The 22,000-nt window shown below is 50.4% G+C and overlaps 1 protein-coding gene across 6 annotated transcripts in view; it reads left to right on the top strand.

Annotated features, from left to right (window-relative positions):
• Positions 1-3,193: 3,193 nt before the first annotated feature.
• The window catches only part of ADAMTSL5 (ADAMTS like 5), a 28,202-nt gene continuing 9,395 nt past the window's right edge, over positions 3,194-22,000 (top strand). The window contains exons 1-8 of one of the 6 annotated variants that reach the window (XM_077921875.1): positions 3,490-3,622; positions 5,460-5,739; positions 8,166-8,226; positions 12,448-12,584; positions 14,079-14,139; positions 15,268-15,376; positions 16,863-16,990; positions 17,547-17,670. In XM_077921875.1, coding sequence (XP_077778001.1) covers positions 5,732-5,739; positions 8,166-8,226; positions 12,448-12,584; positions 14,079-14,139; positions 15,268-15,376; positions 16,863-16,990; positions 17,547-17,670 — 628 coding nt within the window. In that variant the 5' untranslated portion in view covers positions 3,490-3,622; positions 5,460-5,731. Of the gene's footprint in view, positions 3,623-5,459; positions 5,740-8,165; positions 8,227-12,414; positions 12,585-14,078; positions 14,140-15,267; positions 15,377-16,862; positions 16,991-17,546; positions 17,671-22,000 lie in introns of all 6 variants that reach the window. The other 5 variants (XM_077921876.1, XM_077921874.1, XM_028713895.2 and 2 more) reach the window with 5 other exon arrangements.

Raw genomic sequence — 22,000 nt, 5'->3', positions numbered from 1 at the left:
CACCTTAAGAGCAGCAAGAAATCCAGGTGGTCGGTGCGCCCTCCGCAGCTCACCGAGGTGGCTTGACCTGTTGGATTTCTGTCTCCAGCTGCTCTGACTGCCAAGGGGAGGCAGGTGTCCAGATTTCCCACTGGTCTCCCTTCTCTCCACAAAGAGCCTCCGATGGACGGAGAGGAAAGGAAAAGACGGAAATTCAGCAGCAGCACAACAGAAGCCAACTCGAACTCTCGCGCAGCGGGCCTTTGGCCAAGAAGCTTCGGGAAACTTTGAAATCAAACGGAGTTCCCCTTCCTGGGGAAAAACCTCCAGTGCGCGTGGCTTCCCCCCAAAGAACCCCGGGAGTTGTAGTTCCCCCCACCCCTTGCAGAACTAAAGTTCCCAGTCTCCTTAGCAAACTACGGGTCCCAGGATTCTTTGGGAGCGGGGGGGGGGGAGAGACGTCATATGCTTTCAATGTATGGAGTGGATCTGCGCCCAAACCTCCGCCCGAAGTTCGCCTCGCGAGCACCTGAGAGGTGCATTTTTAGGGCCCGCCTTCTTTCTGTGATTGTCAGTTGCCGCCGGTGTAGCCTAGGAGTTAGTGGCCTGGCCTGGACTAGGACCTGAGAGAGAGCAGGGTTCGAATTCCCACTTAGCCAGTCAGTCCTCATCTCTTAGCCTAGCCTACCGTACAGGGTTGTTGTGAGGGAGGAGAGCCAGATACAGCTTGAGAGCCTTGGAAGACAATAAAGGTAGCACCTAACTATAATTAATAATAAACTTTAATAAACGTTTTTACAAACATGGTGCTCTGATGGTTGCAACCCATCCTGGGACTTTAGGGAGAAGGGCTGGCAATTAGTTAATAAACAGGGCGGAGGCGGGGCACATTGATACACCAACAATATTTCAATTTCGAGAAATGTTATTTGTGTCGTTACACCACTAAAACGTGTCTATACATGTGTGAGTACAACAGTTGCGACCGCACCGCCCGCCAGTTAACTGTTGGCGTTTGACGAGAGTAGGTGTGCTTTTAGCGCAGCCAACTAAAAAGTTACGTGAAATGTAAAAGTGCTCCAACGTTCTTTTACGTCGTTTAGTTAAGATTTAAAAATACCAAAGGTAAGTTATTCCACTCAGTAATCAGGATTACACATGATTTTTAAATAAGTTCAGTGGTTTTATTAATAATTTTTAGTTTTTTGAAAATGTCCGTTGGGGTACTTTGATACACTAAGACACAGGGCACATTGATATGTATAAAAGTGCCCTGCTAGTGTAAATTTTGATGTTCCCAATCCTGAAAATATAAATGCTGGAGCTTTCCTACTCATTAAATCTGAAAAGAAAAAACTGTTGTTTCTAAATATAATATGACCAATAATTAAGTGTCATATCTCAGGGGAAAAAATCAGGATCTTGTATTCGAAAGAAAATAAAAAAAATTCCTTCCAGTAGCATCTTAGAGACCAGCTAAGTTTGTTATTGGTATGAGCTTTCGTGTACATGCACACTTTGTGGTGTGGCATCGGTGGCGCTGTGGGTTAAACCACAGAGCCTAGGACTTGATGATCAGAAGGTCGGCGGTTCGAATCCCCACGACGGGGTGAGCTCCTGTTGCTCGGTCCCAGCTCCTGCCAGCCTAGCAGTTCGAAAGCACGTCAAAGTGCAAGTAGAGAAATAGGTACCGCTCCGGCGGGAAGGTAAACGGCGTTTCTGTGCGCTGCTCCGGTTCGCCAGAAGGGGCTTAGTCCTGCTGGCCACATGACCCGGAAGCTGTATGCCAGCTCCCTCGGCCAGTAAAGCGAGATGAGCGCCACAACCCCGGAGTCGGGCACGACTGGACCTAATGGTCAGGGGTCCCTTTACCTTTTTAAGGTGCTACTGGAAGGAATTTTTTTATTTTGTTTTGACTACGGCAGACCAACATGGCTACCTACCTGTAACAGGATTTTGTATGGTTGTCTTCCCCATTGTAGAAGATAAGGCATGCGTTGATTTCAAGGATGTTGTTTTGCAGTTGCCAAAACCAAATTTCTCAAAGGGCACATCTCGAACACCATCTCTTCATACTTTTTCTATTGACTTCAATGGATATAATGTGCAATAGATGCTAAACGCTAAGTAATTATCTTATTTTTTATAAGCATTTTGTTTAAATTACTATTTTTTGACTACCTAATGTGAGTTCTTATACTTTTTAAAGTTTTTCCAAAAAAAATTTTTTTTTAATGCATAGGTGTTTGAGGAAAGATTAATATAAGTTTTGATGTTTTGTTAAGAAAACCTGCCATAAAGTCTATGATATGTGTGAAACACTGTTAGTTTTGATACGTAATTTAGATTTTAAGGAACAAATTGTAAGGCTGATTATGATATCTCACAATAAAAAATGTGTTTTTTCCATTAAATTTTTGCAAATACAATTTATGCTTTGTAACAAAGTGCCCCATCCAATGGATCTAAGTGCCCCGGAGGTGGGGCAGAATGATACAAAACCCATTGTTTACTCAAGTCATTATATTCTCATTATCTTCTAACTTTAATGGTTCTTTTGATTGCTATTATAATATTGATTAGATATGCCATGCATAAAGCAATAATAATAATAATAATAAGAATAATAATAAGAAGAAGAAGAAGAAGAAGAATTTGACTCATTTTTGTTACAATTAGATCTCCCCTTTTTCTCCCAGGAGCTCAAGGCAGCTCACATGGTTCCCCCGACTCCTCATTTCACCTCCACAACAACCCTGCGAAGTAGGCTAGGCAGGGACTGGCCCCGAGGTCACACACCAAGTGAGCTTCATGACCGAATGGGGATTTGAACTCTGCTCTCTCCCAGCTCCTAGTTCGACACTCTAACCACTATGCCACGCTGCCATGGGGGGACACCCCAGTTTTTGTGTGTGTGTCGTGGACGGACCCCCGACTTCCCACAGTCCTGCCCCCTCCTCTGCTTTTTGGACACCTCCCCCCCCCCCAAGAGTGCGCATTTATTTATAGCCTGGCCCTCCCCGCCCTGGGTTTGGCAGGCGGCCTGGAAAATGAGGCCGGAGACCGAGGGGGTTAATATTAATCCTCTCTCTCACCCCCTAGAAATTCACCCTTTGCGACCCTAATAAAAGTTTGCGCCTCCAATAAAAAGGGGCAAGATGAGAGGGGTGTCGCGCGTGGGCTGAGCTGGGGGGGGGGTATTTTTAGCCATGCTCTTGAAATGGGTTCCGCCCCGTTAACAGGCTTCAGAGCCCTCAATTCCGCGCCCCCCTCGCCCCCTTCTTGCCTGCGTAAAAATATCCCCGTTGCTGGAGGGGGAATTTGACATGTTCAGGAACCCGAGGGCGGCGGCCGCCTTTCTGGGGAAGAGGCAGCAGCAAGTGGCGGGGGGGGGTCCCCCTCCTTCCTTCCCTCTCTCCTCCTCCTCCTCCCTCCCCGGGACGCCGTCCAAGCCCCGCCGGGCCCCGCTCCCTAGCAGCCGACGCAGCAGCGCAGGAAGGATGCGTCTCGGCGCGGGGGACCCGCTCGCTCCAGCCGCCCCCGGGCGCCCCCTTTCCGTGCGGGCGGGGAGAAGAGGAGCCGCGGCCCCGGGCGGGAGGGGGAGGCCCGCGGGCCAGGGGCGCGCCGCTGCCGACGGCGCCGGGTGAGTGGGGCTCATCGGCGGGGCGCGCTGGAGATGGGGGAAACTGAGGCTCGGGCCGGAATGGCTCGGCTAAGGTGCTGTGGGGAGGGGGGTCGCAGACAGGCTGCCGTTCCCGGAGTTGTGGGGTGGAGAAGGCACGTCGAGGCCATCGCAAGCGCCAACGCATGTATCTCCCCAGACTTTGGGGGGGCGACGTTTTAGGGATCGCCCTTGGGTGCCTGACTTCAACCTCTCCTGTGGGTCCCTAGTCTAATCCCCGCTGGCCTCTCCAGTTAGGAGAGACCCCTGAGCCTGAAACCTTGGAGAGCCGCTGCTGGCTGCCGGCCAGTGTAGACAATACAGAGCTTCAGCCAGCTCAGTGTTCTGCAGGCTGCCGTGTTCTCTGACTTCTCATTGACGTTATTTACTTGCATTTTGCCCTGTTCCTAAGCTGCTTACAGGCAAACAAAGACAACTGGACACCCTCCACCTCACCCCCCCCACCCCCACCCCCGTTAGGATTCTGGACTTCTGTGCTGGATTTGCAGCCCTTAACAGAATCATAGAGTTGGATGGGACCCTGAGGGTATTGACAAGCTGGAAGGCGTGCAGAGGAGGGTGCCTAAGGTGATCAAGGGCCTGGAAACCAAGTGTGATGAGGAACGGTTGAAGGAGGAGCTGGGTTTAGTCTCGGAAAGAGGAGACTGAGAGGAGATAGGAGAGCCATCTTCAAATATCTCAAGGGCTGCCACTGGAAGAAGGAACAAGGTTGTTTCCTCCTGCTCTGGAGGGCAGGACTCGAACCCATGGCTTCAAGTGACAAGAAAGGAGATTCTGACTAAACAACAGGAAGAACTTTCTGAAAGTAAGAGCTGTTAAAGAGTGGAACAGTCTTCCTTGGGAGGTGGTGGACTCTTCATCCTTGGAGCTTTTAAAGCAGAGGTTGAATGACCCTCCTTCTGTGATGGAGGCTTTAGCTGAGATTCCTGCATTGCAGGGGTTGGACTAGATGACCCTTGGGGTCTTTTCCAAATCTATGCTTCTATGATTCCATGCCCAGGGAGTTCCTGTGAGCTGCACTTTCTAAATTTAAGAGAGAAGGAGGCCTGGTGGCTGGGTGGCTGTTAGGGCCATGTAGGCCTATCAGACATTGGAGAATAGGCTGAGGAAAAGCCACTCTGTGAATGCTCAGAGGGCCAAAGCTGAGCTTTGCTGGCTCCAGCAGAGCTGCTGCTCCCCCCAGGCTTAGGCAGGAGAATGGGAAGCGAGTCTGGCTTCGCTCCTGCTGCGCCAGAACTTCATGTGATGCCCCTTAAATCTTGTTTATGTTTCCCCGCCCCTGTTTGCTGCCTCCGGCGTTTTTGAGGCATGCAAGCGTCAGGCAGCCTTAAGTGCCGTCTGGCATCTCCAGGTGCTCAGAAAGGGAGCGCCTGTCCCTGCCCTGTAGAATCAAATAAATGTAGTGTTGGAAGGGATCCAAGGGTCATCTATCCCAACCCAAGAATTGCTCCTGCCCTGAAGGCCTGGAAAGAAGGAGGAGCATCTCAGCAAGCGCTCACTCTGCCCTGCATAGGAAGGGATGTGAGGCAGGGCAGGGGTCTTCTGTCCTCACACAGCAGGAAGGGGACCACGGTTTTGATATCCACTCCTCCTGCTTTGTTCATACCAGGGGAATGATAGCGTGGCTCAACTTGCAGGGAGCCATTCCAGGAACTGGTGGCCCAGTCCCAGCACTTCCTTTTTAATTGTTTTTTCTTTAATAGTATTTTTGTTGATACTTGTCTAAAAATATGCAAAAAATCATACCCATCACAAAATATCTTTTTATAATACATTATGTGTTTTTGTTGTTGTTTAGTCGTTTAGTCGTGTCCAACTCTTCGTGACCCCCTGGACCAGAGCATGCCAGGCACTCCTGTCTTCCACTGCCTCCCACAGTTTGGTCAAACTCATGCTGGTAGCTTCGAGAACAGTGTCCAACCATCTTTTCCTCTGTCGTCCCCTTCTCCTTGTGCCCTCCATCTTTCCCAACATTAGGGTCTTTTCCAGGGAGTCTTCTCTTCTCATGAGGTGGCCAAAGTCTTGGAGCCTCAGCTTCAGGATCTGCACTAAGGGCTGATTTCCTTCAGAATGGAGAGGTTTGTTCTTCTTGCAGTCCATGGGACTCTAAGTATGTAATACGTTACATACTTTATCTAAAAAAGAACCAATCCAGAGAGACTTTTTTTAAAAAAGAGGAGAGAAAGAAGAGGGGGAAATAAAGAAAGATAAAGACTTCCAGTTTTTTGTCCTGCACCTAAGCATAGTATAGTGGCACCTCTGGTTACAGACGCTTCAGGTTACAGACGCTTCAGGTTACGGACTCTGCTAACCCAGAAATAGTACCTTGGGTTAAGAACTTTGCTTCAGGATGAGAACAGAAATTGTGCTCTGGCGGCGCAGCGGCAGCGGGAGGCCCCATTAGCTAAAGTGGTACCTCAAGTTAAGAACAGTTTCAGGTTAAGATTGGACCTCCAGAACGAATTAAGTTCTTAACCTGAGGTACCACTGTGCAGTATTCACTCCTTAACATCCAAGCTTCCTATCTCCTATAATCAGTATTTTTACAATCTTTAAGTCACAATATTGCAGGTTCGTTTTCTCTTTCATGCAAAAAGTCCATAAGAGGTTTCCAGTCCTGAATCAATGTCAATAATTATTTTTCGAATCAATGGTTTCAAGTTGCAAGAAAGGAGATTCCGTCTCAACATCAGGAAAAACTTTCATGTCACTAAGAGCTGTCTGACAGTGGAACAGTTCTCCTTGGGAGGTTGGGGACTCTCCTTCCTTGGAGATTTTAAGCAGAGGTCGGATGGCCACCTGTCATGGATGCTTTAGCTGAGATTCCTGCATGGCAGGGGGTTGGACTAGATGGTTGCTGGGGCTCCCTACCAACTCTCTGATTCTGCGATTCTATGATTCTACTCCCACATATAGCTCTGGGTGACTCACGGCTCATGCAGGGTGGGCAGGGGAACCCCTGGCGTTCTGCCCGCCCGTGCCCTTGATTCTCCCTTGTCTCCGGAGAGTCTGGGTTTTCTTTTCCCCACTTTGATTAAGAACATAAGGGGAGCCTGGCTGCTGGATCAGGCCCAAGGGGGCCCACCCAGCCCAGCATCCTCCTCTCACTGGCTCCAAATACCCCTAAGAAACTAGGAATCCAGATAGACTGCCTCAGAGCCTGGAGGTTCCATGAGGGCATACAAAGGCCCTGGCTGCTGGATCAGGCCAAAGCCACCCCCCACCCCTCTCTAGCCCAGCATCCTGTCTCACAGTGGCCAACTAGAGACCTCTTCTGGGACACCCACAAGCAGGAGCTGAGTGCAAGAGCAACCATCTCCCCTCCTGGGGGTTCCAGCAACTGAGATTCAGAAGCATTGCTGCCTTCATCTGTTGAGGCAGAGCAGAGCCATCCTGGCGAGTAGAAATCCATAGCCCTTTCCTCCCTCTTTTAAAGCTGTCCAGGCTGGTGGTCATTGCTGCCTCCTGCGGGAGGGAGTTTCACACTTCAACCAAGAAATCCTTCCTTTTCTCTGCCCCGAATCTTCCACATTTGTTGGCTGCCCAGGCGGTGTAGTGTTTAGAGAGAGGGAGGAAAACTCTCTCTCTCTCTCTCTCTCTCTCTCTCTCTCTCTCTCTCTCTCTCTCTCTCGCCCCCCCCCACCCCATTTCCTCTCTTCTGCATTATTTTCTGTAGGCCCTGGATGCAACTGACACCCTCCGAGGGGACCCCTCCCTCTCTCCCCCCCTATTCTTTTTCCAGGGCACGTGAGCCCCTTATCGCTGCTGCCTCTCACCCTCTCATCCACCCACAGGATCAAAATGTCAGAATAAATAAATCTGGCAGCGTCAGGTGGTGTCCAGAACAGGCAGCTTGGAGTTCTCCTCTCCTTGCCCAGGGGACTGATTTGGGGGGGGGACCATAAGGGGAAAGGCCCTCTGCACATGCTCAGAGGTCCCCTGGCCATGGGGGGACCCTCTGCAAATTGAGGCTGCAGTTAAGCCAATGAAGAAAGGCTGAAGTGTTTGAGACTTTGAGTTTCAAGAAGAAATGAGGCAGATGTGACCGGGTAGGAGGTTATAAAAGGATGCCTGGAACGGGGAGAGTGGCAGGAGGAAAGTTTTCCTCTCTCTCTCCTCCTGCTAGAAATCATGGATATCCAACAGAGCTGAGGGTTGGAAGATTTGGGACAGAGAAAAGGAAGACTTTTTCGTTAAATTGTGGAACTCCCTGCCACAAGCGGTAGCTGTCCATCCGTCTGTCTGTCTGTCTCTCTCCTTCCCCTGATTTCTGGACCATAGAAGCTTCAATCAGACAATGTTGGGTTTGGGGGTATTCCTACCCCCCTCTCTGCTTTGAGTGTCAATTACTCAGCTGGGGCGGTGGCACAAAATGAGGGGTTCACGGCACAAAACTAGCACAAAACATTGGCACCAGTTTGGAGGGGATCCAACATTTCAGGATCAGCCATTAATGAAGCTGGCAATAGGCCCTCGTTAGAGTATTTCCTTCTCTTTCTTGCAGGAGCACCTCTCCCCTGACCACCGTCTTCCTCATCTGGCTGACCTTCCTGTGCACCGTTCAGGTAAGTTGGAGAGCAGGTGACTGGGAGCTCCAGAGGGCCCCCCCGACCCCCACATGCTGGCAGATCCAGGTTGTTCTGTTAAGGCTGATTTGTTGCTCTCCATAACTCTTCAGCAGGTGGGGTGTGAAGCAAAGCTTTAAGGTGGTGGGGAGGGAGGGAAGATGAGAGTCCAAATCTGGCTTGGTAGAACTTCCGGACGCAGCACAAAATTCACATGAGGAACTCCCTCCCCCAGGAGGCAGCAATGGCTTTAAGCGGACTGGGCAAATTCATGGAGGAGGAGGAGGAGGAGGAGGAGGAGAGGGTTGTCAAGGGCTCCTAGCTAGGGAGGCTCTGCTCTTCCTCCATATTTGGAGGCAGCTGGAAACCGCAGGACAGGAGAGCTGCTCCTGTGCTGGGATCTCCCTTGGAGGTTTTCCACAGGCAACTGTGAGAGCAGGGGGTTCACTAGATGGGTCCCCTTTGGCCTGATCCAGAAGACAGGCTCTTCTTACATCCACACAGAACCTCCAGGTCCAGAGGCAGTCTCTCTGGATTCCTAGGTTCTCAGGGGTATTAGGCCACTGTGAGGGGAGGAGGCTGGACCAGATGGGCCTGTGTGGGTCTGATTCTGACAGCATCCAGCCCAAGCAATGGCTAAACTGGTTGGCCTCCAGCCAAGCTTGGCAGAGAGCAAGATTTGCAGGTGGAAGTTCAGTCTCCCGGTTCCAAAAGACAGCGTCTGGGCAGAGGAGGTGACATTTGCATGGTCAGCCTTGCGCTTCCTTGAGGGGTCCTGCTGCTGCTCCCCCCTTGCTTCCCCAGGTTCAGGATCCTGCTTGGGGCAGCAGATTGGGAGGCGGCTGGGACTGGTCGCTGTGGGGAAGTGAGGCCTAGTGAACAGAGTTGGGGTTCTGGGGGGTTCTGGGAGGGGAGGGGAGAGTGCTGCCTCTGACGTCAACAGGAAGCCTTGAGACCTGGGTGCAGAGACCGTCCAATTTGTAAATACTGTAGTTTTAATGCAATTAGGCTGAAAATATCCAGAGGCAAGGCGATCATCCCGGCCCCTTTCCCAGGACCCTTGGCGGGAGCAGGATGATGCCAGATTACGATTTCCCTTGGGATCTTTGACGCCAACGGAGGAGAGCACGCAAAGGGGACCGGGGGCCACATCTCCTTCTGGTGGCCAGAGGCCATTGATGGGTGGAGCTAGGAGCAAGAGAGGGTGGGGCAATGGCTGCAAGGAAAGTTTCCATCCAAGAAACAATCTTAGAATCCTAGAATCGTAGAGTTGGAAGGAACCCCTGAGAGTCGTCTAAGGTTACCAGACGTCACCGTTTCCCGGGGACAGTCCCCGGATTTACAAATCAGTCCCCATACAAAATCAGCTGAAGTTGAAAAGTGTCCCTGGATTCACTGAAAAAAATCTGGTAACCTTAATCTAGTCCAACTCCCTGCAATGCAGGAATCTCAGCTGAAGCATCCCATCCCAGGCCTGCCTTTGCTTGCTTTGGTGATGGAAGTAATGCTCACCCCCCCCCCCCAGCTTCCAGTCTGCTGGCCACCAACCTGTTTATTCCACCCTCTCCCTGGATGTTTAACCATCAATTTCATGAAACCCATTAGGAGAGCAAAGATCTCCCTCTGGTTTTCTGGGCTCTCTTCTCAGGAGTGGGCCAAACGCACCCCTTTGGCTTGACTCTGCTTAGGCCCTTATGGAACCTCCAGCGCCAGAGGCAGTCTATCTCGGTTGCTCGTTTCTTACGAAGCAGCGTTATCATGATGGACCACACATATCTGCTAATGGGTCCCTGAAGCACAGATTCACACAAAGGGGATCATATAGAGAACAATATTCTAATGGCCCCTTCAATCACAAGCCAGAACTTTGGCTCACCTAGTTCAGTATTGTCTGCACTGACCAGCAGCAACTCTCGGGGGGGGGGGGTGCGTCTCTCCCAGTCCTGCCTGGAGCCTTCTGCATAGCATGTGGATGCTCTGCTGGAGAAGGGGGGCCTGCATCTGTCTGTGCAAAGGGCTTCTTTGTTTTCTGAAGCAAGGCAGGCAGGCTCAGGATCCCTGTGAGCTTTGGGGGATTTCCAAGAGGTGGTTTTTTAAAAATTAAAAAAGCAGATTTTTGTGCAAGATATGAGCTAGCTGCCCACCTGCTCCGATGCAGCCCCAATGCTCTTGGCCAGCTGCTCCCACACACCCACCCTCTCCTTTTGTCCCCATGCACCCCCTTCTCCATCCCCAGTCATTCCTCCCTTGTGGTCACTGCGGTCACCCTGCCACAACTGGGGACGCCTCCACCTTGTGGTCCTGCCCCTTGCTTAGCGCCACGATAAACATTTAATTCCCTTGACCTTCCTTTTGTAAACAGAGTGGGGCCTTCCCAGGCTCCACTGCTGGAAGGAGGATGGAGAGGAGGATCTCCCCCCACCAAAAAACCCCTCCTGCATCTGGGCTATTTAGCAAAGGCTGATCTTATCTCCTCTCCGGCCTGCAGCCTGAGCCTTTGGGAAGCAGCTTGCCTCTGTGTGTTGTGTGTGCATTGCATGCTCAGGCAGAGCTTGGCTCCTTCACGCTGTGGGGAAGGTTTCTTCATGGTGCGCTGAAAGCCCTTTCCAAATGTCTGGGAAGAGATAAAGCAGACTTTGGAAGGAGGCTCCAGACTTTCCTTCAGAGGAGTGGAAAGGATGAGAAACAGACAATTACCAAGACAATGGCTGGAGTGTTTTGTGAAGGCTGAAAGAGCCCCCCCCCCTTTCACTGGGCAGTGAGGAAGACTTCACAAAAAAAGGAGGGGGTGATGCATGGAGGCAGGTGGGGGCCCCACCCCAATTAACCTCCACCCCAATTTCTCTGGCTTATTGCTCAGGATATTCCCAAATGACTAAGCCATACATCTAAAAGACCTTGGTTATGATCTTTATTATCTGAAAATAGAGATGATGTTTGTACTATTGTAACTAAAGAAAATCCTAAATAAAAACAATACAAAAGGACCTTGTTGTTGCACAGGATGTGATGCAGCAGCGAAAAAAGAACTAATGATGCATTAGCAGAAGTCTAGTGTCCAGATCCAGGGAAGTAATAGTGCCACTGTCTTCTGCTCTGGTCAGACCTCACCTGGAGTACTGTGTCCAGTTCTGGGCACTACAGTTCAAGAAGGACACTGACAAACTGGAACGTGTCCAGAGGAGGGCAACCAAAATGGTCAAAGGCCTGGAAACGATGCCTTATGAGGAACGGCTAAGGGAGCTGGGCATGTTTAGCCTGGAGAAGAGGAGGTTAAGGGGTGATATGATAGCCATGTTCAAATATATAAAAGGATGTCATATAGAGGAGGGAGAAAGGTTGTTTTCTGCTGCTCCAGAGAAGCGGACATGGAGCAATGGAAAGAAGATTCCACCTCAACATTAGGAAGAACTTCCTGACAGTAAGAGCTGTTCGACAGTGGAATTTGCTGCCAAGGAGTGTGGTGGAGTCTCCTTCTTTGGAGGTCTTTAAGCAGAGGCTTGACAACCATATGTCAGGAGTGCTCTGATGGTGTTTCCTGCTTGGCAGGGGGTTGGACTCGATGGCCCTTGTGGTCTCTTCCAACACTATGATTCTATGATTCTAAGTCATAGTGCCGCTCTATTCTGCCTTGGTCAGACCACACCTGGAATCCTGTGTCCAATTCTGGGCGCCACAATTTAAGAAGGACCTTGACAAGCTGGAAGATGAGCAGAGGAGGGAGGCCAAGATGATCAGGGGTCTGGAAACCAAACCTGATGAGGAACGGTTGAGAGAATTGGGGATGTTTTGCCTCCAAGGGTTGCCACATGGAGAATGGAGCAAGCTTGGTTTCTTCTGCTTCAGAGGGTAGGACCTGAACCCATGGCTTTAAGTTACAAAAAAAGAGATTCCACCAAAATGTCAGGAAGAAATTTTTGGCAGTAAGAGCTGTTCAGATGTGGAATGGAAGGTGGTGGACTCTCCTTCCTTGGAGGTTTTTAAGCAGAGATTGGATGGCCATGGATGCTTGAGGACTTACAGCATCTTAACCTCTACTTAAAAACTTCCAAGGACGACCTTCAAGACAGAACCTTCTCCATGGTGGCCCTAGGAGGCGTAGCTGCTTCCCAAAAATGTTGTGTCTCATGACTAGGGGAATTGGGAAGGTAATACCCAAATCTTCCCTCTTGCCCCCGCACCTGCCAGAGCCTGGTGACTTTGACACCTTCCTTTAAGTAGGGGACAGACCACATGGGTCCCCGGCCCCGCCAGAGACGCCAGCTGGGCTACGGGGCATGGACGCACTGGGGCAGCTGGAGTGCCTGCTCAAGTACCTGCGGGGATGGAGCCTCCTTTCGGACACGACGATGCATCAGGTGAGCTGGGCTGCCCTGTTTGTCGGGGAGGGGGCCATGGGATGTGACTGCCTGGGGGGTGCTAGCATAGGGGTTGTGGTTGGTCTGCTGGGCTTCAGGTGGGGGAGACCTGGGTTCAAATCACAGCAGTTGCTTTCGGTCTCCCCTGGCAGCCAACCTGGAGGCTCTCCCACATTGGAAATATTGCCGATATTAATATTGCTCCATTTGAAGCAACTGGACACATAAAAATAGACTCCTTTTTGGAAGGAAAACAAGGCCTATATGTTTAATTGACACTTACTTGCAGAACTTTCTTCAAAACGAACCTGTGGACTGAAACAAACTCAGCATTTTACAAAATATGAAATGATCCCAACAGACCTAGAGGCAGAGGTCTGCCTATCTTGACAGCATCCAATTCTCCTGGAGCTGTTTTCCTAGAGAGCTTCATTTACATCCTCACAGAGCCGGAGAAACAGGCATCACCCTTCCAAGATGGCAAACTGGCAATTCAATATCTCTCATGTGATCTAAGGTTAAACACTCATGTGTTACCTAGCAGAAAACAACAATAGTTAATTATTAACTCAGAGCTCAGAGTAAGGCTGAACTGTCTTGATCCAGTTACCTGGGAGTAAGCTCCATTGACTACAGTGGGACTTACTTCTGAGTAGGCAGTGCCAGGCTCCATTGACAATAAAGGAATAAACACTCCCCACATTTCCTAAGAATTGGCCAGCTGCGGAAGCATCGCAATGAAAGACTTGAAAGTGGATTGGTGATCTTTTCCTTCAAAATTGTAGGAAGGGCTTTGTATGCCAGCGTCATCGTTTCCTTCATTTGGTGCAGGGATTTTATTTTCAGGATAAACAGGACTCAGTTTTTGAACTTTCACACACCACTTTTAATTGTTCTCCGAGACAGGGAGGAGAAAAGAAAATTGGGATATTTCGGGATCAAATCAGTATGGCTTCTGTAATTCTGGGACTGTCCCTGGAAAATTGGAGGGTGTTTTTTTTTCCTTTGCTTGGCTCATAGATGCCTTTCGGTAGCATGTACAGTGGTACCTCTGGTTGTGAACGGGATCCTTTCTGGAGGCCCATTCGCAACATGAAAAGAGCGCAACCTGAAGCGCCGTATCTGTGCAGGTGTGCAGCGCGATTTAGTGCTTCTGTGCATGCGCGAGCAGTGAAACCCAAAAGTAATCCTTTCCGGTATTTCTGGGTCGCCGCGGGACATAACCTGAAAGAACGTAACATGAAGCAAATGTAACATGAAGTATGACTGTATAAGGAAATACCTCTGTGCCACCTTTTGAGCCAAAAGGCTGAATTCATCAGGAAACTGCCTTAGCCAATATAACATTTCACCAGTATATAGCCCCAGCACCTTGAGAATGCATGCCCAGCAATCCTCTTGCTGCTTACCTGGGAGTAAGCCCTGCTGCACCCAAAGGGGCTTCCTTCTGCATAGGATGAGTCTCTCAAGGAGGTGTTTCCTCTTCACGTACAGGTTCCCTGAGGAGGAGATGTGCAAGGGGCCTCTCAGGCAGTACCGGGTGTGTGAGCTGGATGTGAGTACTTGCCTTGTCAAAGAATAAAGTGCTGCACACACTTATTGCGGGGTTTGTGTTCGAGGTTGCATTTGTATCAGGTCCAGGTTAAAGTGTCGAGCCAGGGTTCAAATCAGCCATCTGGAAGAGTCTCCTGCCTCTGTATCCCTTGGATTGATATAGGATGATATGCAGAGGTGGGGAGAATTACGCTTGAGCTTTGTGGAGGGAAGGAGGTGGACTCCCAACACAGCAATAAATATAATCTGCAGCTTGCCTTGCACTCCTGCTCCCTATTCTTCATTGTTATTACTGACGATGAATGATTATTAATTACCTGCCCTTCACCCTAAAGTCCCAGGGCTGGTTACAATTTATTTACAATACTATTTATTATTTATTTTCATGCCACCCTAAACCTGTAAATCTCAGGGTGGTTCACAACATAACATTAAAATACAGTGGTACTTTGGTTCTCAAACAGTTTAGTTGTCAAACAAATAGGTTCCCGAACGCTGCAAACCCGGAAGTAAAGTCTGCAAATGTTTTTTGAAAGCCAAACATCCGACGGGCTTCCATTTGAGTGCAGGAAGCTCCTGCAGCCAACCAGAAGCTGCGCCTTGGTTTTAAACAGTTTCAGGAGTCGAGCGGACTCCCAGAACGGATTAAGTTCGAGAACCAAGGTACCACTGTATACAAAACATAGAATACATAATGAAAATAATGAATGCAAAATGGTAAAAAAAGAGCTGAAAGCAATCTACAACTGCAAAAATAAGGAGCGGGGGTCCTAAAAATGCAGAGAGCTTTGAGGGTCCCTGCTTTGGACCACTGTCAAGGGATGCTTTGGGGAGTGGGGGTCAAGGGCTGGCATTGCCTAGCAACCACCAATGGGCTGGGAAGGAAATCCAGCATCACCTAGCAGTTGTCACCAGCATTTGGCTGAAAGGCAGAGGTGGATCTATGGTGGGTGGTGAAGTGAAAGTTATTATTGAAAGCCAGATCTTTCCAGCCCTCTTGTGCAAGCCCCGCCCCCCATGGGTGACGTCAGGGCCCCAATTCTGGCAGTGGCCAGAGAGTTCAGGCTGGATCTCCGTTTCCTTGCATCTCATTGTCCTTTCACACTGTGGCTTTCCTCCTCTCTTGCAGGAGTGCCTTCCTGGATCCGTCCCCTTCCGGGCTGTCCAGTGCTCCCTCTACGACGGCAAGCCTGTCCTGGGCAGCCAGATACCTTACCAATGGGTCCCCTTCCATGGAGGTGAGCTCAGCCTGGGGAGATCTCAGTCCAAAGCCCAAGGGGAGGTTTTGGGGTTTCCCCCTCTTGTGCTGTCGAGTAGGGGAGTAGGGGAGTAGGGGAACAAATCTTCCCATTTCCATTTCATAATCTCACAACACTCACACATCTATCTATCCTCACAAAAATTTGGCAGGATTTTAGTGCAAATTTCTCGTAAGATATATATATACCCAATTAAGCAATCCCCCCTATTATACAATGTATTTCTACATGGTATTTTCATGAATATATTCATTTTAATTCACATTTCCCTTCCTACAAAATATGCATTTTGGGTTTGGGGAGGGTTGTCGAGAAATGGCATTGAAAAATTCATAGAAGTGCAAATTAGCTGCATTCCGGTTCATTTTATTGCTCTGGTGAGTGTGAATTGGGGGCAAGTGGGTGTTTTCCCCTGATAGTACTCATTAACAACAACAACAACTATTACTATTACTATTACTATTACTATTACTATTACTATTACTATTACTATTACTATTACTGGGTGGCTCCCAACAAATTATAAAACCACAGTAAAACACAACACATAAAAAACTTTCCGATACAGGTCTGCCTTCAGATGTCTTTGGAAAGTCATGTAATAGGTTACCGTATTTTTCGCTCTATAGGATGCACCATAGGAGGGGGAGAACGGGGGGGGGGGGATTCTTGTTCTCCCTCTCAAAAACAAGGTGCGTTCAAGAGCAGGTCAGGGAACAGCGCAAAGGCTGCGTGCAGCCTTGCCGCTGCCCCCAAGCTTGTGGGGCTGGCGGTGGGGAGAAGCTCTGCCTTCCCCCACCGCCAACCTCAAAGATCCCTGAAGCCTTTGGAGCGCAGCTTCGGGGACAGCCTTTCAGGCCTCCGCAGGGCAGCGGGGTGCCTTCACCCCGCCACCCTGCGGAGGCTTTCCGCAGCCATCCCGAAGCTAGAACAGCTTTGGGCTGTAGGCAGCTGTCCGCAAGCCTGAAGAGCCCGACGGGAACTCCCTCTGGGCTCCGCAGGCCTGCGGAGAGCTGCCTGGAGCCAGGGGTGCGCAGCACCGCGCTCCCTGGGCTTTGGGCTGCAGGCAGCTACCCGCAAGCCTGCGGAGCCCAGAGGGAGTTCCCGCCGGGCTCCTGAGGCTTGTGGATAGCTTCCTGAAGCCTGGAGAGCAAGAGGGGTCGGTGCGCACCGACCCCTCTCGCTCTCCAGGCTTCAGCGAAAGCCTGCATTCGCTCCATAGGATGCACACACTTTCCCCCTTCATTTTTGGAGGGGGAAAAGTGCATCCTATAGAGCGAAAAATATGGTATCTCCTTGACATCAGATGGGAGGGCGTTCCACAGGGCGGGCGCCACCACCAAGAAGGCCCTCTGCTTGGTTCTCTGCAACTTCACTTCTCACAGTGAGGGAACCGCCAGAAGACCCTTGGAGCTGGATCTCTGTGTCCCGGCTGACCCCCTTTCTCCTCTTCCCTTTTTGCCAGCCCCCAACCTCTGCGACCTGAACTGCCTGGCTGTAGGGCACAATTTCTACTACACCTTTGGGAGGGTCCTGGATGGGACCCGCTGCAGCCCAGACTCTCGGGACCTCTGCATCAGCGGCCGTTGTTTGGTAAGTCCCGTCAGATTTGGGTCAGGGCCTGAGGCGAACCCCAAAAGCTAAAACAAGAATAGACTGAAAGCAGATTAAAACTCACTTCAACTTTCCAAACATTCAGGTAGACTTGTCTAAACAGGAATGTTTCTCAGCAGGATCCCAAAAGCGTCCAGGGAAGGCACCTGCCTGATATCAATAGTCAGGGAGTTCCAAAGTGTAGGTGCTGCCACCCTAATGTTGAAAATGGGTCTTATGTGGTACCAGTAACAGGACAGTCAGGTGGGCACCTAAGGGGTGCACAGGGATGCTAGCTGGGGGGGATCCCTTTGGGGTATCCAGCGTCCAGGGTCATTTTATGCTCTGATTGCTTCCTGAATAGTAATAATAATAATAATAATAATAATAATAATAATAATAATAATTTTTATTTATTTATTATTTATACCCCGCCCATCTGGCTGAGTTTCCCCAGCCACTCTGTGCTAGACTTCTGCTGGAGATGCACAGATTTATCAAATCCCCCACCCCCAATCTGGTGCCTGATGCTCCCCCCTCTTGGTCTCCCTTCCAGAGAGCCGGCTGCGATGGGCTGCTGGGCTCAGAGTCTCAGGCGGATGCCTGCGGGGTCTGCGGAGGCAGGAACGAGTCGTGCGTCCTGGTGCACCATGTCTTCCGGGCAGCCTTTCCCAGCTCTGGTGATTCAATGCCCTGACGTTCTCCGTGGGTGAATGCTTTGGCTTTTGGCTTTTCATGCTCTTCCTCCTCACCCCAAGCACCTCCTCCTCCTCCCCTCCCCAGCACCTTCCCCGCTTTGGGCAAACGCACATGCCACTTTGTCAGGGATTGAAGTCAGCAGAACAGAAGTGGTTGCCCCAGAGCAACAACAAAGAAAAGAGGTGTCCTTTTTTGCAGCTAGGAAAGTGCAGACAAAATGGTGAGGTAACCAGCCTCCTATAACCAACAGGCTTAAGTCTAATCAACACACGAAGGGGGTAATACCACAGAGTCCCCTGTACTGCCACACTTAGCTAGGACCACTTCCACTCCCCTTGGGTGGAGCTCGGGTCTCCATCCTGCCGAGAAGCTCAAAGTGGAAAGAGTTTTCAGCTGGTTGCTCCAGCTCTCACAAGCCACTCTTGAGTTCCCCTGCCAACAGTGTAGGAACTTAAGGTAAAAAGGTAAAGGTACCCCTGCCCGTACGGGCCAGTCTTGACAGACTCTAGGGTTGTGCGCCCATCTCACTCAAGAGGCCGGGAGCCAGCGCTGTCCGCAGACACTTCCGGGTCACGTGGCCAGCGTGACATCGCTGCTCTGGCAAGCCAGAGCCGCACACAGAACGCCGTTTACCTTCCCGCTAGTAAGCGGTCCCTATTTATCTACTTGCACCCGGGAGTGCTTTCGAACTGCTAGGTTGGCAGGCGCTGGGACCGAGCAGCGGGAGCGCACCCCGCTGCAGGAATTCGAACCGCTGACCATGCGATCGGCAAGCCCTAGGCGCTGAGGTTTTACCCACAGCGCCACCCGCGTCCCATGTGTAGGAACTTATTATATATATATATATATTTCCAAAATAGAGAAATAGAATAAGAAAAAAAGAAAGAAAAAGAATAAACTTACATCAAAAGATCATACAAATTCCACATATCGAGATTACTTTGAATCTCCTGACTTCCCCCATTCCATCCATCCATCTTAATTCTACTTTCAACTGCATAGCAATACTTTTCCAATTTTTCATCTTCCTAAGTTATCTGTACTTTCTATTACATTATAAGTGTATTTAGAATCCTGCTAATGTTTTAACCTGTTTGCAATGATTTTGTATATACATTATAAACATTTCCCATTCTTTTTAAAATTTCTTGTCTTCTTGGTTCCTGAGCTTCCCAGTTAATTTTGCCATTCCAGCATAATCCATCAACTTGATCTGCAATTCTTCTTTGGTTGGGGTTGTCTCTTCCTTCCGTCCCTGGGCTAGCAAAAACCAAGTGGCCATTGGAGCATACACAAACAGTTTCCTCTGATCTTTTGGGATCTCGGTACCTATAATTCATAGCAGAAAAGCTTCTGTTTTTTTTAGGAAAGGTTATTTTAAACATTTTTTTCATTTCATTATATATCATTTCCCAGAATTTCTTGATTACAATTCCACTGCATATGATAAAAGGTAACCTCTTTTTCTTTACATTTCCAGCATATATTGGTACAGTACTTGTTCTATACATTTTTGCTAATTTTACTGGGGTTAAGTACCACCAATACATCATTTTACGGGAATATAGAGAGAAGGCTTGGTAATATTCTAAGTTCTGGGGCATATACTGTTCTCCACTCTCTCTTGATTCTTGCCATAAAAATCTTTGAGTCTATGCACATGCTGACCACAAATAGAATGTTAGATTGTTCCTACCCTGTTTTCGTTTTGGTATAGCCCCCAAACTATTTCGGGATTGACCTCCTCTTCAGCTTGTCTTAAATTAGCTCAACTGTTCCGTAAAATAATAGTTCTCCGGTTAGCTTTGTGGAGTGTTATTTCTTTAGTTTAAGACCTTGATTCTTCAGATTAACTTTGGTTTCAGATTAACCTTAAATGCTCCAAGGTCTCAATAACCAGGTATTTGAGCTCGTCATTATTCAGTGGAGATTCCCCCGCCTGGTCATTCCGGAATCGGGCTTTCTCACCTGGGGGAAGGATCGCTGTTGTTAGCGTCCGAGGTCTCCTTCCTCCCGGTCTGGGTTTAGGAACCCGCTTCGATGCCGCAGCTGATCCTTACAGGTTCAAGCAACCCTCCTGAACCCTGGGGGGGGGGCGTGAAGCCCTACAGCCCCCGTTTCACCCCACTGGTGAGTGTGCATCTCACGGAGAATGCGGGACGCACGTACGAAGTCGACCTGTGGTGAACTGGAAGTCCTAACTCTGGTTACTTATACTAACATGCTCTCAAAACTATAAAATGGTGAGAGCAGCTGCCTTGCCCTGCCTCACAGGTTGGTGGCCATCTTGAAAGTCACTAGGACAGATTTTGCAACCTACCCGCATACTAATTGTGCCAGGACTGAAGCTCCCCATACTTTAAAATTTGATTTTCTTATTATATGATTCTGAAAACCCTTATGTCCTTTCACTTTATCATACCATAAATACTGTATGCATGCTGTCAGCGGTGCCTCAGGTCCCAGCTCACAAAGGACCAACGCCAGTTGCTCTTTATAAACAAAAGTCTTTATTGTGGTTCATTGTTGGTTTGACATCCGTGGCGCGCAGCGCTACGTCTGAGTCCTTAGACCGGCGAAGTCCCGTCTGAATCCGCCCCTCCTTTACACCAGTTCAAGACCCGAGCTTTGCTCCACCTCTTTCTCTCCTCCCTCTGCTCCTTTCTCCTCCGGGTCCTCCTGTCCTCTGGGGTACCAACCCTCCTGGACTCTTCGGAGGCGGATTCTTCTGACTCCTCCCCCTGTCTCCGGCGGGCTTTGGGACCTGGCTCCCAATCCGGATTTTCTGCTGTCCCGCGCGCCTCTACATTTGAACTTGGCGCGCGCGCCCAGCCGCCCACTTTCCTCCTAACGGCTACACTGCTCCCTTCACTGCTTCCTCCTTCAGGGAGGCTGGCCGGCCCTGCTCTCTCCTCCGCCCCTCCCCTCTCGGACGGAGGCGTGGTCAGTCCTGCCTCACTCTCTCCTCCTGCAGGAGGAGGCTTTTGTTCTAATCTGTGGGATTCTTCCCCCCCGCTGCGCTCTGGTGGGGAAGCTAGCCCTGATTTCCAGCTGCCGCTTGGAGACTCCCCACTGGCCCCCCTTGCCCTGACCCTGGGGGCCTCCTTCTGAGAATCTTCTGATTCGCTGGAGAGACTCATGGAATCTCTCTGGTCACTGTCATACCCTCCTGAGCTCCCCTCAGATTGTTCCCCTTCGCTCTCCATCTCCTCCTTCTCCTGTGGCTCAGTCCCTGAGCCCCTGACATCCATCCCCCCCTCGAAGCCCCCCCTTCCCCCCTCCCCCTCTCCGGGCGTGGGTTCCGGGCGCTCCAGTGCTTGGGGGGCGAGAGCTGGATACTGTTCGATGCCCCTGTCGTGCAGCCCGCCCGCTGGATCCAACCAGTCCGTACTGTGCTCGTCGACGTCTATCTCCTCCGCTTCCATCTCTTTGCATTCGTGCTCAAACCCCTGATCCTCACCCCACACGTCCATGTCCAACTCACCCTCCGGTACCTCGGGTGGTGCTGCGTGTCCGGGCCCCTCTTGCAGTTCCCGTCTCCACCCCACCTCTGGTTGATCGTCCCACCAATAGGAGCGGTCGGTGTCGACCCCCGAACAAGATCCCCTTGGGGTGCTCCATTCCGGTGGCGTCTCCTCAGCTGATGAGAACCCCTGGAACGTGCTGGCTGAAAGTGTGGGTGTGAAAAGCCAATCGTCGAAATAATCTGCCGGCATGGGTCTGTGTGGGAAGAGTGCATGAAACTCGTCTTTGAGATAGCGCTCCTCCAGGGAATAGTCCGGTACCCACCTGTTGGCGCTTGCCGGGGTACCTTCCTCGGCGAGGAGATATTCAACTCCCTCTTCCCCCCATCTCGAGTCCAAAATCTCCGTGACCTCGTTGATTGGTGTCGCCCTTTGTGGCTCCCCCCCTGTGGGTGATTTTCTGCGTGGGTCTGGTGCGGTCCGTGGCGCCTGAAACCTGTGTGGTGCCTTGTAGGGTGTAAGCACCGACCTATGAAAGACCGGGTGCATTCTGGAACCCTCCGGAAGGGTCAACCGGAAAGCTACTGGGTTGATTTGTGCCTCGACTTGGTAAGGCCCTAGCTGCTTGTGTCGAAGCTTCTTCTTAGCTAACGTTTTGGCTGGCACTGCCTGGGCTGCTAACCATACCCAGTCCCCCACCTGGATGTCTTCCCCGACTCTCCTGTGCCTGTCTGCCTGCACTTTGTAGGCTTGTTTTGCTAGTTCTAAGTTCCTTCGGAGTTGCTCGTGGACCTCCTGCAGTTCTGCTGCCAAGTGCTCTGCCCCCTGTGGCTCCCCCTCCCCCTTC

Source organism: Podarcis muralis, chromosome 18 (genome assembly GCF_964188315.1).
Source record: "Podarcis muralis chromosome 18, rPodMur119.hap1.1, whole genome shotgun sequence".
Taxonomy (NCBI): Eukaryota; Metazoa; Chordata; class Lepidosauria; order Squamata; family Lacertidae; genus Podarcis; species Podarcis muralis.
Note: the sequence above shows the minus strand (reverse complement) of the source record. Positions and strands in the feature narration are given on the sequence as shown.